Below are 17467 nucleotides of genomic sequence, written 5' to 3'. Positions count from 1 at the left end.
TACTATTATTATTATTATTATTATTATTACATAGAAGATGGCAAAAAGCAGACCAGGAAAATTATGGAATGACCTGGAGAATGGGTGGACACAGAGGACCTGTTTGAACCAAGAATTTTACCACACAACTGCACTTGACGTGAGGTAAAATTCTCCTCAGCAGGGCAGTGCGCCAATCAGCTTACCACACGGCTCCGTCCACACCACAGTAAAACACCGCTTCGTCCCCCACAATCTATCCCCACATGAAGAACCCGTTTTATCTCCTGAAGAGATTTCCAGCACTGAATAATTTCTTCAGAGCCATTTCTTCCAAAGGGACCCAGCACAGGGAACAAGGCAGAGTCGCATCCACTGTCCATAGGATTTGCTTATGGGCTTCAAAAGCATCCAGCAAGGAACAGCTTCCTGGTTCCTCTTGCACAGCCATACTTGCCAAGCCCAAAGGTGGTGGGTGCCATTTGCAAAAACTCTTCTCAATATATATATATATATATATATATATATATATATATATATATGCAGGTTTTGGTGTCTTCGGGTGTCTTCCCGTGTAAGAGTCGGGGTGTCTGGGCGACGTTTCGACGAGGTCTCACTCGTCATCTTCAGGCTGGTGCTTTCGGCTTCTTGTTACTGGAACAGAGCAGAATCTGGTGTTTGAGTTCCTATAAATACTGTTGAGGGGTGTGGTGTATAGCCTCCAACGTTCTGGGCAGAGAGGAAGTTCCTAGATTAGTGTGCCTCTTCTTCTTTTGTTCCTTAATTACTTGAGGGATATCTTGAGTGATTTCATGAGTGATATTCTGAATACCACTGGGTGGGTCATTAAGTGTAGATTAGTTGCTAAAGCTTTTGTGTCTTGACCTCTTGAGCTTGTGAAGAGTTTTTCTGAGAAGATGGCTGTGCTGCATTTAGTTGTGCTCTGGCTTGGCTTCGTGTATAGGGGCGAGCTGTGGTTTTGTGCCTAGTGCCAGCCAGATCTGTGTAGGGATTGCAGGGGGGTGCAGCATCCGGAGGTGCCACTATAGTTTGGCTACTGGATGGAGTCTGTAATATGTCTGTGGAGAGGGTCTGGGTTTGGGTCTGGTGTGGTTGATTGGTGACGACGTTCTGTGTGCCTCTGGTTCTGGTGTCGGTTTTTGTGGGGAGGGCTAATTTCCAGATGTCTGGCAGGCGGGACGTGTCGTCACGCTTGTTCATGTTGTGAGGGTGTTTCTCTATCTCGATGGCTTCCATGATTATTCTCTTGTGGTGATGTTCCATGTTAAAGAGCAATTTGGAATCTGCAAAATTAATTTCGTGTCCTGTTTCTTTCATGTGTTGGAAAAGAGAGGAAGTTTTTTCTTCTTTTTTGACGGCATTCTTGTGTTCTGCGATACGTGCATTTATTCGTCTGTTTGTTTGTCCAATGTACGTGGCTGGGCAGACTTTGCAGGGTATTTCATAGACCCCTTGGTTTTCCAGCTGGATTTTGTCTTTTGGGTTTCTGAGGATATTGGCTATTTTTTGGTTGGTGCAGAAGGCTGTTTTGATATTGTGTTTATGGAGGATTTTGCTGATTTTGTCTGTAGTGCCCTTGATATAAGGAAGGAGGGCCATGCCATTGTTTTCTTCTGTGTCTTGGTTTTTGGGGGGTGTTTCTTTTTGGATTAGCTTCGTAACCCTGTTTTTCTGGTATCCATTGGCGATTAACACATTTGAGAGATTCTGTAACTCAGTTGTCAAGTGGTCTTTGTCAGCCAGGCGTTTGGTTCTGGAGATGAGAGTCTTGGCTACGGAGTTTATTTGTGCAGGGTGGTGGTGTGATTGTGCCTGTAAGTAGCGGTTGGTGTGTGTTTTTTTCCGGTAGATAGTGTGTCCTAGGGAGCCATCAGGTTTTTTGTAGATTAGGACGTCAAGAAAGGGGAGTTGGTTGTTGTCTTCTATTTCCATAGTGAATTGTATTTTGGGGTGTAGGCTGTTGAGATGTGTGAGGAAGCTATCTAGTTTTTCTTTCCCGTGTGGCCAAATTACAAAGGTGTCGTCAACATATCTGAGCCAAAGTTTGGGTTTGTGTTCTGACTTGCCTAAAGCATTGGTTTCAAAGTGTTCCATGTACAAATTTGCGATGACCGGTGAGAGGGGTGATCCCATAGGTGCTCCTTCTATCTGTTTGTATCTTTGTCCATTGTGGATGAAGTACGTGTTGGTTAGGCAGTGGTTGGTCAGGTCCAGGATGTATTTGGGGGGGTTGTATTTGTTTTGAATGGCTGTCAAGGCTTCATTAATGGGCACTTGAGTGAAGAGAGATACAACATCGAAGCTCACAAGTAGGTCATCGGGATGTAGGTATTGTTTCTTTATTGTTTCTATGAACTGGAAGGAGTTAGTAACGTGTGAAGCGATGGATTCTGCATAGGGCTGAAGTTGCTTAGCGAGAAATTTAGCGAGATTTTGTAGAGGTGAGCCTATGGAGCTGACTATTGGTCTGAGTGGTGTTCCTTCTTTGTGTATCTTGGGGAGACCGTAGAGTTTGGGGCATCTGGATGATTTTTCTCTGGGGATGATTCTTAGCTGGATTTCTTCACTGATAGGAGAGGCTTTTATTTTGGATTTGGTGGTTTTTTCCAGATAGGTGGTGGGATCTGTTTTTATAGGTTGGTAGGTAGGGTCTTGGAGTAGATTTGATAGTTTTGCTTGGTAGTCCGATGTGTTCATCACAACAGTGGCGTTGCCTTTGTCTGCTGGGAGAATGATTATGTTGTTGTCTTTCCTCAGGTTGGTGAGTGCTTTCTGTTCTTCTTTGTGTAAATTGCTTCTGGGTGGTTTGCTGGAGCAGAGGATGTTGGTGACTTCAAGTCTGATTTTATTGGCTTCATCTGGGTCGATTTTGGTCAGGCTAGCTTCGACTCCGCATATGATGTTTTCCGTGGGGATGCGTCTCGGGGCGACTGCAAAGTTGAAACCTTTGGAGAGTACTTTGGTTTCAGTTGGGGTGAGGATCCTGTCTGATATGTTATGTACTGTTTGTTTCATGGGTTGTTGTGGAGGGTGGCTGGGCTTCTGGCGTTTCTCTAGTTTGTAGAGTTTGTTGGTGTGTCTGTCTGTCTTATGTGAGGTCTCAGTTTCAGCTCTCCAGACGGCTAGTTGTTTGCATTTGTCCCAGAGTGCAGGGTGGATTTTGTTACATAGTTTGAGGTGAAGAGTGAGCAGATCTTTGTTGGTTTGGTTTAGTAGGTATCTTTTCTTATGTATTTCGTTTCTGATTAGGGATAGTTCAGTTCGTTTCAGGATCCTTTCGGTAGCTGGGGTTTTAGAGTGGAATTTAAGTTGGAAGCATGTGGGAGTTAAGTTGTTGTCTCGGCAGTTGCGTAGGAACAGGAGATCACATAAGATGGTGGCTCTTCGGATTTCTAGTTTCTCGTAGGTTCTTGTCAGCTGGAAGGTTTCCTCCCCGTAGAGGTGAGATATTTGCTTTCGTAGATTTTCACGGGTACAGGAATGCAGGTTTTGGTGTCCCTCCCCACAAAAACCGACACCAGAACCAGAGGCACACAGAACGTCGTCACCAATCAACCACACCAGACCCAAACCCAGACCCTCTCCACAGACATATTACAGACTCCATCCAGTAGCCAAACTATAGTGGCACCTCCGGATGCTGCACCCCCCTGCAATCCCTACACAGATCTGGCTGGCACAAGGCACAAAACCACAGCTCGCCCCTATACACGAAGCCAAGCCAGAGCACAACTAAATGCAGCACAGCCATCTTCTCAGAAAAACTCTTCACAAGCTCAAGAGGTCAAGACACGAAAGCTTTAGCAACTAATCTACACTTAATGACCCACCCAGTGGTATTCAGAATATCACTCATGTAATCACCCAAGATATCCCTCAAGTAATTAAGGAACAAAAGAAGAAAAGGCACACTAATCTAGGAACTTCCTCTCTGCCCAGAACGTTGGAGGCTATACACCACACCCCTCAACAGTATTTATAGGAACTCAAACACCAGACTCTGCTCTGTTCCAGTAACAAGAAGCCGAAAGCACCAGCCTGAAGATGACGAGTGAGACCTCGTCGAAACGTCGCACAGACACCCCGACTCTTACACGGGAAGACACCCGAAGACACCAAAATCTGCATTCCTGTACCCGTGAAAATCTACGAAAGCATATATATATATATATATATATATGCAGGTTTTGGTGTCTTCGGGTGTCTTCCCGTGTAAGAGTCGGGGTGTCTGGGCGACGTTTCGACGAGGTCTCACTCGTCATCTTCAGGCTGGTGCTTTCGGCTTCTTGTTACTGGAACAGAGCAGAATCTGGTGTTTGAGTTCCTATAAATACTGTTGAGGGGTGTGGTGTATAGCCTCCAACGTTCTGGGCAGAGAGGAAGTTCCTAGATTAGTGTGCCTTTTCTTCTTTTGTTCCTTAATTACTTGAGGGATATCTTGAGTGATTTCATGAGTGATATTCTGAATACCACTGGGTGGGTCATTAAGTGTAGATTAGTTGCTAAAGCTTTCGTGTCTTGACCTCTTGAGCTTGTGAAGAGTTTTTCTGAGAAGATGGCTGTGCTGCATTTAGTTGTGCTCTGGCTTGGCTTCGTGTATAGGGGCGAGCTGTGATTTTGTGCCTTGTGCCAGCCAGATCTGTGTAGGGATTGCAGGGGGGTGCAGCATCCGGAGGTGCCACTATAGTTTGGCTACTGGATGGAGTCTGTAATATGTCTGTGGAGAGGGTCTGGGTTTGGGTCTGGTGTGGTTGATTGGTGACGGCGTTCTGTGTGCCTCTGGTTCTGGTGTCGGTTTTTGTGGGGAGGGCTAATTTCCAGATGTCTGGCAGGCGGGACGTGTCGTCACGCTTGTTCATGTTGTGAGGGTGTTTCTCTATCTCGATGGCTTCCATGATTATTCTCTTGTGGTGATGTTCCATGTTAAAGAGCAATTTGGAATCTGCAAAATTAATTTCGTGTCCTGTTTCTTTCATGTGTTGGAAAAGAGAGGAAGTTTTTTCTTCTTTTTTGACGGCATTCTTGTGTTCTGCGATACGTGCATTTATTCGTCTGTTTGTTTGTCCAATGTACGTGGCTGGGCAGACTTTGCAGGGTATTTCATAGACCCCTTGGTTTTCCAGCTGGATTTTGTCTTTTGGGTTTCTGAGGATATTGGCTATTTTTTGGTTGGTGCAGAAGGCTGTTTTGATATTGTGTTTATGGAGGATTTTGCTAATTTTGTCTGTAGTGCCCTTGATATAAGGAAGGAGGGCCATGCCATTGTTTTCTTCTGTGTCTTGGTTTTTGGGGGGTGTTTCTTTTTGGATTAGCTTCGTAACCTTGTTTTTCTGGTATCCATTGGCGATTAACACATTTGAGAGATTCTGTAACTCAGTTGTCAAGTGGTCTTTGTCAGCCAGGCGTTTGGTTCTGGAGATGAGAGTCTTGGCTACGGAGTTTATTTGTGCAGGGTGGTGGTGTGATTGTGCATGTAAGTAGCGGTTGGTGTGTGTTTTTTTCCGGTAGATAGTGTGTCCTAGGGAGCCATCAGGTTTTTTGTAGAAATGTGTTAATCGCCAATGGATACCAGAAAAACAAGGTTACGAAGCTAATCCAAAAAGAAACACCCCCCAAAAACCAAGACACAGAAGAAAACAATGGCATGGCCCTCCTTCCTTATATCAAGGGCACTACAGACAAAATTAGCAAAATCCTCCATAAACACAATATCAAAACAGCCTTCTGCACCAACCAAAAAATAGCCAATATCCTCAGAAACCCAAAAGACAAAATCCAGCTGGAAAACCAAGGGGTCTATGAAATACCCTGCAAAGTCTGCCCAGCCACGTACATTGGACAAACAAACAGACGAATAAATGCACGTATCGCAGAACACAAGAATGCCGTCAAAAAAGAAGAAAAAACTTCCTCTCTTTTCCAACACATGAAAGAAACAGGACACGAAATTAATTTTGCAGATTCCAAATTGCTCTTTAACATGGAACATCACCACAAGAGAATAATCATGGAAGCCATCGAGATAGAGAAACACCCTCACAACATGAACAAACGTGACGACACGTCCCGCCTGCCAGACATCTGGAAATTAGCCCTCCCCCCACAAAAACCGACACCAGAACCAGAGGCACACAGAACGCCGTCACCAATCAACCACACCAGACCCAAACCCAGACCCTCTCCACAGACATATTACAGACTCCATCCAGTAGCCAAACTATAGTGGCACCTCCGGATGCTGCACCCCCCTGCAATCCCTACACAGATCTGGCTGGCACAAGGCACAAAACCACAGCTCGCCCCTATACACGAAGCCAAGCCAGAGCACAACTAAATGCAGCACAGCCATCTTCTCAGAAAAACTCTTCACAAGCTCAAGAGGTCAAGACACGAAAGCTTTAGCAACTAATCTACACTTAATGACCCACCCAGTGGTATTCAGAATATCACTCATGAAATCACCCAAGATATCCCTCAAGTAATTAAGGAACAAAAGAAGAAAAGGCACACTAATCTAGGAACTTCCTCTCTGCCCAGAACGTTGGAGGCTATACACCACACCCCTCAACAGTATTTATAGGAACTCAAACACCAGACTCTGCTCTGTTCCAGTAACAAGAAGCCGAAAGCACCAGCCTGAAGATGACGAGTGAGACCTCGTCGAAACGTCGCACAGACACCCCGACTCTTACACGGGAAGACACCCGAAGACACCAAAACCTATATATATATATATATATATATATATATATGCTTTCGTAGATTTTCACGGGTACAGGAATGCAGGTTTTGGTGTCTTCGGGTGTCTTCCCGTGTAAGAGTCGGGGTGTCTGGGCGACGTTTCGACGAGGTCTCACTCGTCATCTTCAGGCTGGTGCTTTCGGCTTCTTGTTACTGGAACAGAGCAGAATCTGGTGTTTGAGTTCCTATAAATACTGTTGAGGGGTGTGGTGTATAGCCTCCAACGTTCTGGGCAGAGAGGAAGTTCCTGGATTAGTGTGCCTTTTCTTCTTTTGTTCCTTAATTACTTGAGGGATATCTTGAGTGATTTCATGAGTGATATTCTGAATACCACTGGGTGGGTCATTAAGTGTAGATTAGTTGCTAAAGCTTTCGTGTCTTGACCTCTTGAGCTTGTGAAGAGCTTCGATGTTGTATCTCTCTTCACTCAAGTGCCCATTAATGAAGCCTTGACAGCCATCCAAAACAAATACAATCCCCCCAAATACATCCTGGACCTGACCAACCACTGCCTAACCAACACGTACTTCATCCACAATGGTCAAAGATACAAACAGATAGAAGGAGCACCTATGGGATCACCCCTCTCACCGGTCATCGCAAATTTGTACATGGAACACTTTGAAACCAATGCTTTAGACAAGTCAGAACACAAACCCAAACTTTGGCTCAGATATGTTGACGACACCTTTGTAATTTGGCCACACGGGAAAGAAAAACTAGATAGCTTCCTCACACATCTCAACAGCCTACACCCCAAAATACAATTCACTATGGAAATAGAAGACAACAACCAACTCCCCTTTCTTGACGTCCTAATCTACAAAAAACCTGATGGCTCCCTAGGACACACTATCTACCGGAAAAAAACACACACCAACCGCTACTTACATGCACAATCACACCACCACCCTGCACAAATAAACTCCGTAGCCAAGACTCTCATCTCCAGAACCAAACGCCTGGCTGACAAAGACCACTTGACAACTGAGTTACAGAATCTCTCAAATGTGTTAATCGCCAATGGATACCAGAAAAACAGGGTTACGAAGCTAATCCAAAAAGAAACACCCCCCAAAAACCAAGACACAGAAGAAAACAATGGCATGGCCCTCCTTCCTTATATCAAGGGCACTACAGACAAAATTAGCAAAATCCTCCATAAACACAATATCAAAACAGCCTTCTGCACCAACCAAAAAATAGCCAATATCCTCAGAAACCCAAAAGACAAAATCCAGCTGGAAAACCAAGGGGTCTATGAAATACCCTGCAAAGTCTGCCCAGCCACGTACATTGGACAAACAAACAGACGAATAAATGCACGTATCGCAGAACACAAGAATGCCGTCAAAAAAGAAGAAAAAACTTCCTCTCTTTTCCAACACATGAAAGAAACAGGACACGAAATTAATTTTGCAGATTCCAAATTGCTCTTTAACATGGAACATCACCACAAGAGAATAATCATGGAAGCCATCGAGATAGAGAAACACCCTCACAACATGAACAAGCGTGACGACACGTCCCGCCTGCCAGACATCTGGAAATTAGCCCTCCCCACAAAAACCGACACCAGAACCAGAGGCACACAGAACGCCGTCACCAATCAACCACACCAGACCCAAACCCAGACCCTCTCCACAGACATATTACAGACTCCATCCAGTAGCCAAACTATAGTGGCACCTCCGGATGCTGCACCCCCCTGCAATCCCTACACAGATCTGGCTGGCACAAGGCACAAAATCACAGCTCGCCCCTATACACGAAGCCAAGCCAGAGCACAACTAAATGCAGCACAGCCATCTTCTCAGAAAAACTCTTCACAAGCTCAAGAGGTCAAGACACGAAAGCTTTAGCAACTAATCTACACTTAATGACCCACCCAGTGGTATTCAGAATATCACTCATGAAATCACTCAAGATATCCCTCAAGTAATTAAGGAACAAAAGAAGAAAAGGCACACTAATCTAGGAACTTCCTCTCTGCCCAGAACGTTGGAGGCTATACACCACACCCCTCAACAGTATTTATAGGAACTCAAACACCAGATTCTGCTCTGTTCCAGTAACAAGAAGCCGAAAGCACCAGCCTGAAGATGACGAGTGAGACCTCGTCGAAACGTCGCCCAGACACCCCGACTCTTACACGGGAAGACACCCGAAGACACCAAAACCTGCATTCCTGTACCCGTGAAAATCTACGAAAGCAAATATATATATATATATATATATATATATATATAGCTGAGCCAAGGAAAAGGCTTGCGTCCACCATACATGTGTTGATGCCACCGTTGCAAGACATTACAACGGTTCTGGCATTTCACTGGCATCTGTTTTTGTCGTGATTAAAAAACAATAGCCATTCTTACTGCAGTTCATACCTATATATCTATATAAGGTTGCATCCCGTTAAGTGTTCTTTGGAGCAGACCCATTGAGCGGAATGAATCTAAAGTTAGGCATGGGAACCCACTTCAACAAGTCGGCTCTTAACGTTGGATGCAGCCCATAGTCAATATATAATGGGCCACACCACCATAATATATACAGTCACCCCTTCTACAGGTTGCTTGCTGCTGTAAATATGGTAATAATGACATAGACCCCTTTGCTATGTTATTTATAGCCATAGTTGCCGTTGTATATATCTGCAGTATAAATGACCCTAGGTTCACAGGTCATATTATTATTGCACATATATTGTACACACACATATATATACGGTCATTATTGCATGACTCGCATTGCTGCAATAAATATGGTCAGAGTGCATTTATACAGCGCTTTTTTTCTAAAAATAAATGTTATGGGGTACTCTCATTTTGACTCAAGAAAATCACCATTTTACTAGTTCAAATCGGGAAAAATAAATACAGGAAATGGACAAATGGACAAAGATTCACAAAATGTTTTGGGGTATGCGTACCCCCCCCCCAGAAAAAAGCACTGCATTTATTTGCTACCATCCGGGCAAAGGTCATATTGCAGCAGCACAAAAGGTCGTGAATAACTGGACCATGTTACTGCATTACATTCGGGATGGCACTGTGTGCCATGTTTCTGATGTCCATTGTGCATTAAAATCAGGTGCACAATTTCTCTTGCAGAAGACAAGATTGACTCTTGGGTTTGTAAGAAGAGCGAATGCCATCAGTTTTAAGTCATACTCAAATACAGTTACAGCTTGGGTTTCCAGGGAAGGACCTGTGATGCTTCGATCTTGCCTCCCCAAGCGCAAACTTCAAGATGCAGCAAAACGGGCAACTCTCAGAGGAGGGTCATTCACTGCACACCAGGTGACAGCAACCGAGGACGGACCGTGCTGGTGTGTCTCTGCAACAGGTGTGGACTGAACCATTTCTTCACCCCGAATGAAGAGACACAGTCACGCATACAATGATTTAAAGAGAGGCATGTCCATTATTTCAACAATTTACTTCTTGCATGGATATGAAATCATGCACAGTGTGGGAACTGATGTGCGATCATTACAGCAGGTCTGTATTGCTGTGGCACGGACTTTAACGACCCGGGCCTTAAAAACCATGTGATTACAGCACATGTAATGATTACTGAGCAGTTTTAATTACTGCAGCTTATGTGTCTATAGCGCTTCATTTGAACTCTATACCCAACCCCAGTAGAGAGGGAGCCCAACTTCCTGTTAAATTTAGCTCAAAGCAGCAATACTGGGCATTATCCCATTTTAACCCAATATATCAGGCAGGGAGCATGCCCCATGGTTTGGCACGACCCATGTAGGTGGCGCACAGCCAATGCCTCATGGGTGTTACCCCATAATCCCTTGCAGAGCTCACATGATCACTGTCAGGGCAGGCTGCATTCTGAGATCATGGGAACCAAGTTGCTGGTAGCAGAATGTTGCAACCCACTGTGGCGCCAGTCGCTGTTTCCTAAGCAGCGCTCTCACCAGGGAGGGAGGGGCACGGCCAACATTTTGAGGAGCAAGGGTGGGGGCAAAGAATACAAGGCATCACAGGAGGGTGGGATGGGGAGTAGGCCCCCAGCCCATCGTGGCTCCATCTTGTCTTGTAAGATCAAACACAACAAGATCCCAGCAACTTGGTTTATCTCACAGTGCAAAACACCTCGGCCGCTTCCAGACTGTCGCTGTTTTGTGGGTGGGATTCAACTGCACGCCGGCAAAATTCAGGCCGCACAATTAAAGTGGATTTGGCGCCCCTGTGCAACAAAGCCACTTCTAAAAGCAAATAAATAACGAATCAGGGTTGGTTGGTTTGAGGTAAGGAAAGTGACAAGAAAACACAGTGGGAAGTGTAGGACAACCATTGCTTGATGTGATTAGGGAAACTGGTAAATGTGTCCGTTTTTGTTCCTCTTGGGTTCTCATTTTTCCAGTCCCAAGTTCACCGCTCCACATCTGGTTTTGAAACTGTTTTTAACGTCCACACAAAAATTCACCATAATTTAGTGTGGCTTTTCCTTAACACACACAATTTTGTAGACAATTTTGCCTAACTTGCACATTCGTTGGCAAAACTACTTCCCCTAGTATACAGTGAATTTTGGCACGCTATTTTCACCAATATATGTACGCTTTATGCACACACTAGCATGGAGTATGCATTTTTGCACACATTGCCTAAATCAGGGGGTAGCTGACCTTTGTATACCTACCGCCCACTAATGCATCTTTTTTGATGGCAAAAATTTCCTTACCGCCCACCAGTGCTCGATGGAAGGAGGATTCATCTTGTGGCATAGAAACCCCCTACTGCCCACCTAGAATCCTGAAACACCCACTAGTGGGCGGTAGGAACCAGGTTTACTAACCCTGACCTAAATAGAGAGCCGCGTTGCAAAATTCAGAGAAGTGTGACTTTTCAAGGACACCTGTGTTTTATTTCAAACATGGTTTCAGAAAGTGTGAATTAAGTAGGTCCGCCTTCAAGGGAGAAGAGAATTTCGCCCCATCCCCTAGACATGATGCTCTCTAATCTCCCTCCAAACAATTCAGAATAAACACCCAATAAACAGTGGATACACAGAAATCAACATGAGTGCTTGAAGGAAGAGGACAACTGGAAGCGAACCACACTAGTTTTGACATACTGTGCTCCATCACCAGCTTGCGACGTATGCCCCAGTGTGCAAGCCTCTCCATGTTCACATGTAGGAACCATGCAATGAAGTGAGAACAGGAAAAAGATGGAGGAGTTTGGGTTGAGGAAGGAGTAACCACAGCCAAGGATGGAAAAGTCTAGTGGAAGAGGACGTGTGTTGGAGAGATGGTTCAAGGGATGAGGAGTTCGAAGGAGAGAGGGAGAGGGCAATTATTTAGAGGGAAAGGGGGTTCCACCTGGTTTCCATCATGGGAGAAAGACAAGAGACCCCCACTTGCCTCTCATTAAGCTCCCGCCTAGAAGGACATTCCCAAAACTGAGCTATCCAACTTTGCGCAACACTACAGTGGTACCTCTGGTTGCGAACGAGATCCGTTCCGGAGGCCCGTCCGCAACATGAAAGGAACGCAACCCGCAGCGGCGCGTCTGCGCACACGCACGTTGCGATTCACCGCTTCTGCGCATGACGTCATTTTGCGCGTCTGCACATGCGCGAGCGGCGAAACCCGGAAGTAACCCTTTCCGGTACTTCCGGGTTGCCACGGGACGTAACCTGAAAGAACGTAACATGAAGCAGACGCAGCATGAGGTATGACTGTATAGACTTTAACAGGAACAGAATAAGAGCCTGCTAGATTAGGTCGATGGTCCACTTAGTCTCACATCCTGTTCTCAACCAGATCCATTTTTGGGGAAACCTGGAAGTCGGACCCCAAGCACAAAGGCCCTCTTCCCTCCTGTGGTTTCCAGCAACTGGTATTCAGAAGCATTGCTTGTCGCCATTGTTATGGAGGCAGACTGCAGCCATCATGACTAGTAAGCCATCAATAGCCCTCTCCTCCATGACTTTGGCCTAATCCTCTTTCAAAGCCATCTGAGTCAGTGGGAGCAAAGTTCCATAGTTTAGCTAGGGAACGCCCCCCTCTTTGGACCGGAAATACAATACAGTTCCTTTGGAAGTGGAGAAAAGCTTGCTGCTCAAACGCAGCGGTACCTGAGCTCTATCGAATGGGAGAGGGTGTAATATAGGAACACAGGGAGCTGCCTTCTACCGAGTCAGACCGACCTGGTTCAGTACTGTCTACACTGAGTGGCAGCATCTCTCTGGGCTTTCAGGCAAGGACCCCCAGCCCTACCTGGAGACCCCGGGCCTTGAACTTGGCACCTTCTGCATGCAAAGCTCTACTGCTGATCTACAGCGTTTCTGCAGACAGCAGAATTCCATGGACTTTTGGGACTTGGTTTTGAAGCCCCTTGAAGCGGATTGTTCATGCAAGAAACCCTTTCTGGCCAGAGGCCTCCATCTTCATGCTCGACGAAAGGATTTACTGATCCCACTTCCGTGCCTTTCGCAGCAGCCTGACCCACAGAAATCAAGCAACGAATCCTTTTCCCCTTCACATGACAGCCATGTCGGGAAAAGCTTCGCCTCTTGAATTTCTGTACGACAAGGCTGTCGCTAGAGATACAGGTGTGAGGCTAGTAAAAGAAGGTGCAAGCTGGCTCATCACCCACCCTAGTATCTGGGCATTGGTCCCATGGATAGAAATGGATAGAGGGATATCCATTTGCTTTTTTAAGGTACCCATTTGCTTTGGGGAGCGGGAAGAAGAGCTGGGTGTTTGTTGCATGTGGTCAAAATGAGGAAGATTCTGGTCTTTGTCCTGGGAGCCCCAAAAAGGGCTGCGAAGTGGGATTTGTGGGACCCTGCAACCCCAACCCCAGATCGCTTGGTTGTTCCTAAGTCCTGCCTCTGGCTAAGCATGGGGAGGTGGGAACCCCCCAGGAAGAGGAGAGGAGACGGGTGTGCGCACACAGCAAAACAAGGTCAGGGAGAAGAAGGCAGAGAAGGGGTTTAGAAAGGAAGGGGCACGGGTGGGTGGGTGGGATCACGGCAGCGAAGTCGGCACCTACCCACTTGTCCAAGTCAATACCCTAGAGGGTCAGCCAGCAGAATTGAGAAGCCAAAGGAAAGAAGAGGAAGAGAAGATAAACCACGCTTGAAACTCAGACCACATGCCAAGGCGGGCACAGCACGACATGGTCGCCTCAGCTAGCATCACAGAGACGCCGCCACCCACCCGCTGCAACCACACATACCTGCTCCAGGTGTTCCCACTGCGGACGGGGCTCAGGCCGGCTCTCACCCCATCCCCAAACATGCATGCAGGGGTCTTCTGAACCATACCCACAGAGCACATAACCAGGTAATATTTGAAACCAGTTGGAGGCTGTTGTGGGGTGAACCGGGAGGCCTGGCACCCGGACGGCACCATAGTCCTGTTTAGGCCTCTTGCCCCGAGTGTTACCCATTGTGCAAGAGGGTGGGAAATGAGGGCACACGTAACAGCCCTTCCGTTGCATCGCTAGTGGCCTGGATCCTGCCACCCTTTGCATGTTGGGCTGAACTCCTGCATTGCCTTGCGGCACAGTCAGAATCCTAAAATGTGTGCGGAGTTTCTAGGACAAAGGCCCTCCCACCCAGGGAAACGCTCAGGTCCAATATGTATAGCATGGGTAAAGAAACTCAGGACCCCGGGGAATCATCCGTGGCCCTCCAGACCTCTCTACTTGGCCCCCAGGACTCCCTCCAAGCCACACACACCGCCAGTCTTGCTTTTCGGTCTTGCTTGGACAAGAGGGCGTGTGAGCACATTCAGAAGCTCCTTTACTGTACAGAGGCGGGGTTTACTTTCATTGCTCCACCCCCTTTTGCCTCTGGCCCTGCCCACCCGCTGGCATGTGGTGGACCCTGGAAGGTGGCAATGTGGTTCCCAGGTTGGAAAAAACTTACTTCCTTGCCCCAAAGTTGATGGGGCCGTGATGTGCTCACAAAGAAATGTTAGCCGTACTTACATCAGAACCCACCTCCACAGTGTTGGCTAGCATTTCCTGAAGCGCTCGTACGGACAAGGACTGTTCCAGGCTGAAGCAGCATATGGCCAGATCTGGGGGGACTTTCTGTGTGTGTAGAGAACACAGGTTTGCTTGGTTTAAAAAAACAACTTGGGTGGGTAGTGTTTCCATATCATAATAATAAATTTATTATTTCGGTCACAGACCAGTTCCAGCTCACATACAATATCAGGGAAGTCATAAAACACGATAGGGGTACATTTAAATTTGCAGTTGAGTATAACAGGGACAATACAGATATAACAGCAGTTAAAATTATATAATTTAAATCTTAATCACTAAAATGGTCATTTATTGCCTTTGTCACTGTGGTAGCACAGCTTGTTCCCTAAGTTTCATGGCAGATGCACAGAATTTGGCCACCCTTAACGAGATCTATGGATCCTTGGTTCCCATATCGAGTTAGTGAATTTGGTGGGCACGTCAGAGACTGCAAATTACACCCCACTTTAATGGCAGTGCAGAAGTAGAGTACTTTACGGCTGAGGTAAACAGCTGCTATTGGAGAGCTGCAGAGAGACCAGGGACTTTGATGAGGTTGCCAGATTACTAGGCAGGTCTCACCCTCATAGCAGCTCTCACAGGCCCTTCCAGTCTCCTCCCCCGCCTTATAATTTCCCCACCCTCATATCCCAGTGACCATGATTAACTGGAACCACGCAAACCCATGGACATCAGATTCTGGGGTGACCTTCAAAGCACAAGAGTTTTGCACCAAGGTTTTCTTGTCTCTTGAAGTTTATTACCAGCCAGTGGATACGTTTGCACATGATGGTATGCCCCTAGTTCATTCTGATCATGGTTTCTTCAACAAACCAATAATCAAACAGAAAAGCAAGCGAGTCGCGGCTTGTTTCTCCAAAGTTTCTGCAAGCATCCGGAGTGGTTTAGCAAGGTTTAGCAAGGTTGCTGAGTTTGGACATGACTCCAGAGAACAGTGAAAAAAGCCATGGTTTATAAGCCTTCAACAGACCATGGCTTCACATCACGGTTTGTTGCTGGAAAACAATCCGTGGTTAATTATTTGTTATTTATTTCATTTACTAATTGGTTCCTGTGAGGTATTCTGAAGCCATATGTTCGGCAGTGGCGTAGTGTAGGGGGTGCCAGGGGTGCCGGCCGCAACGGGCGCAACATTGGGGGGGGGGCGCGTTTGGCCGGCCCTTCGCAAGACAAAAGTCCATAGGGAAATCTCCGGGACAGCGGGAAAGCGCAGCGCATCTTCCCCACTGTCCTCGGACCTCCACCGAAGCCTGGGGGTGGGGCAGAGAGCCCTCCTCCCGCCGCCAGGCTTCAGAAGGATGCTCCGAAGGCTGGCGGCGGGAGGAGGGCTCTCCGCCCCACCGCCAGCCTTCGGAAGGCTGCTCCGAAGCCTGGCGGCAGGAGGAGGGCTCTCCGCCCCACCGCCAGCCTTTGGAAGGCTCCTCCGAAGCCTGGCGGTGGGGCGGAGAGACCTCCTCCCGCCGCCAGCCTTCGGAAGGCTGCTCCGAAGCCTGGCGGTGGGGCAGAGAGACCTTCTCCCCGCGCCAGCCTTCGGATGGCTGTCCTGAAGACTTGTGGTGGGAGCAGTGGCGTAGCGTGGGGGGTGCAGGGGGGGCCTGCCGCATCTGGCGCAACATCTGGGGGGGCGCGGAAGAGACTCGAGTGCTAAAATCCACGGGTTAGGGGGCGCAAATTACTTGCCTTGCCCCGGGTGCTGAGAACCCACACTACGCCACTGATGTTCGGACACTCAAACAAATCATACCAGGCCACTGTCATAAGATCTGACATAACAATTTCCCTGACTCTGATGGCAACCACCAAACTCTGGTCAGATCATCTTATTGACTGTTCCAACCATGGGATAAACTAGTATAGATATTTCCTACCCAGCTGCCCTTTCCCCAGAAGGTACCTGAGCGTTGGAGGTAGGTTCTAGGAAACACAGCCGGTTGCCGAAACCTTCTGCAGACAGACATAACTTCAGCTGCTCCTTCAAGATGGTGGCAGAGCACTGAAGAACGACCTCATCATCCTGAGGGAGAAAAGAAGAGCGTCTCAGAAATGCACACTCAGAAGGCTGAGATCCTGGGGATGCCAAGTCAGCAACAGAATATTCTCTATGCGGAAGGCATTCCTAAAAGACGTCTAGCCATGATTGGAAACCTCAAAAGAAGATTCTGGACTCTCCAGGGCAAGCACAGCAAAGTGGTTTTCTAATTATAGTTTTCCCAATTTTCACCCTGCATCCGATTTTCCGATTAAGAAAGTCTTCCTCTGTATCTACCTCCCACTCACCTGAAAACCACTCCCCATGTCTCGCTTTTATATTCTGTAGGATACACCCAACCAGATCGTTTAAAATTGCCTCAAGTTATGGTTTGTTAATCGAGATCTATGCAGAAGTAATATCAATTGCTTGCAGAGTTTCACAGCCTCTGCACACTACGCACCTACTCAGAAAATGTGTGTACAGAAAGGAACCTATCTAAATGAACATATATATTTTTATCAAGTATTATTGTGAGACACAGGCACCTTTTCATGCGATTCTGGCAGAAGCATAAATTAGCCATTCACAGAATCGCCTGCGGTGAGTTAAGAATTGCTTCCAGGAAACAACACCAGGAACTTTTTTGAAGGCTTCCACCGCACCCTCCCTGTTGTACACCACAAATGCCCAAAACAGAGACATGTGGGCAGGTGGTGGGCTA

At 46.9% G+C, this 17467-nt stretch overlaps 1 protein-coding gene across 9 annotated transcripts in view; it reads right to left on the bottom strand.

Moving 5' to 3' along the window:
• Positions 1 to 17467, bottom strand: part of RYR1 (ryanodine receptor 1) — a 223963-nt gene that overhangs the window by 169875 nt on the left and 36621 nt on the right. For 8 of the 9 annotated variants that reach the window (XM_082230909.1, XM_082230913.1, XM_082230914.1 and 5 more), the window contains exons 2-3: positions 16669 to 16788; positions 14712 to 14816 (exon numbers count right to left, since the gene is read on the bottom strand). In XM_082230909.1, coding sequence (XP_082087035.1) covers positions 14712 to 14816; positions 16669 to 16788 — 225 coding nt within the window. The remainder of the gene's footprint in view (positions 1 to 14711; positions 14817 to 16668; positions 16789 to 17467) is intronic. The other variant, XM_082230910.1, reaches the window with a different exon arrangement.

Source organism: Podarcis vaucheri, assembly GCF_965113315.1.
Source record: "Podarcis vaucheri genome assembly, chromosome: 7".
NCBI classification, from domain to species: Eukaryota; Metazoa; Chordata; class Lepidosauria; order Squamata; family Lacertidae; genus Podarcis; species Podarcis vaucheri.
Note: the sequence above shows the minus strand (reverse complement) of the source record. Positions and strands in the feature narration are given on the sequence as shown.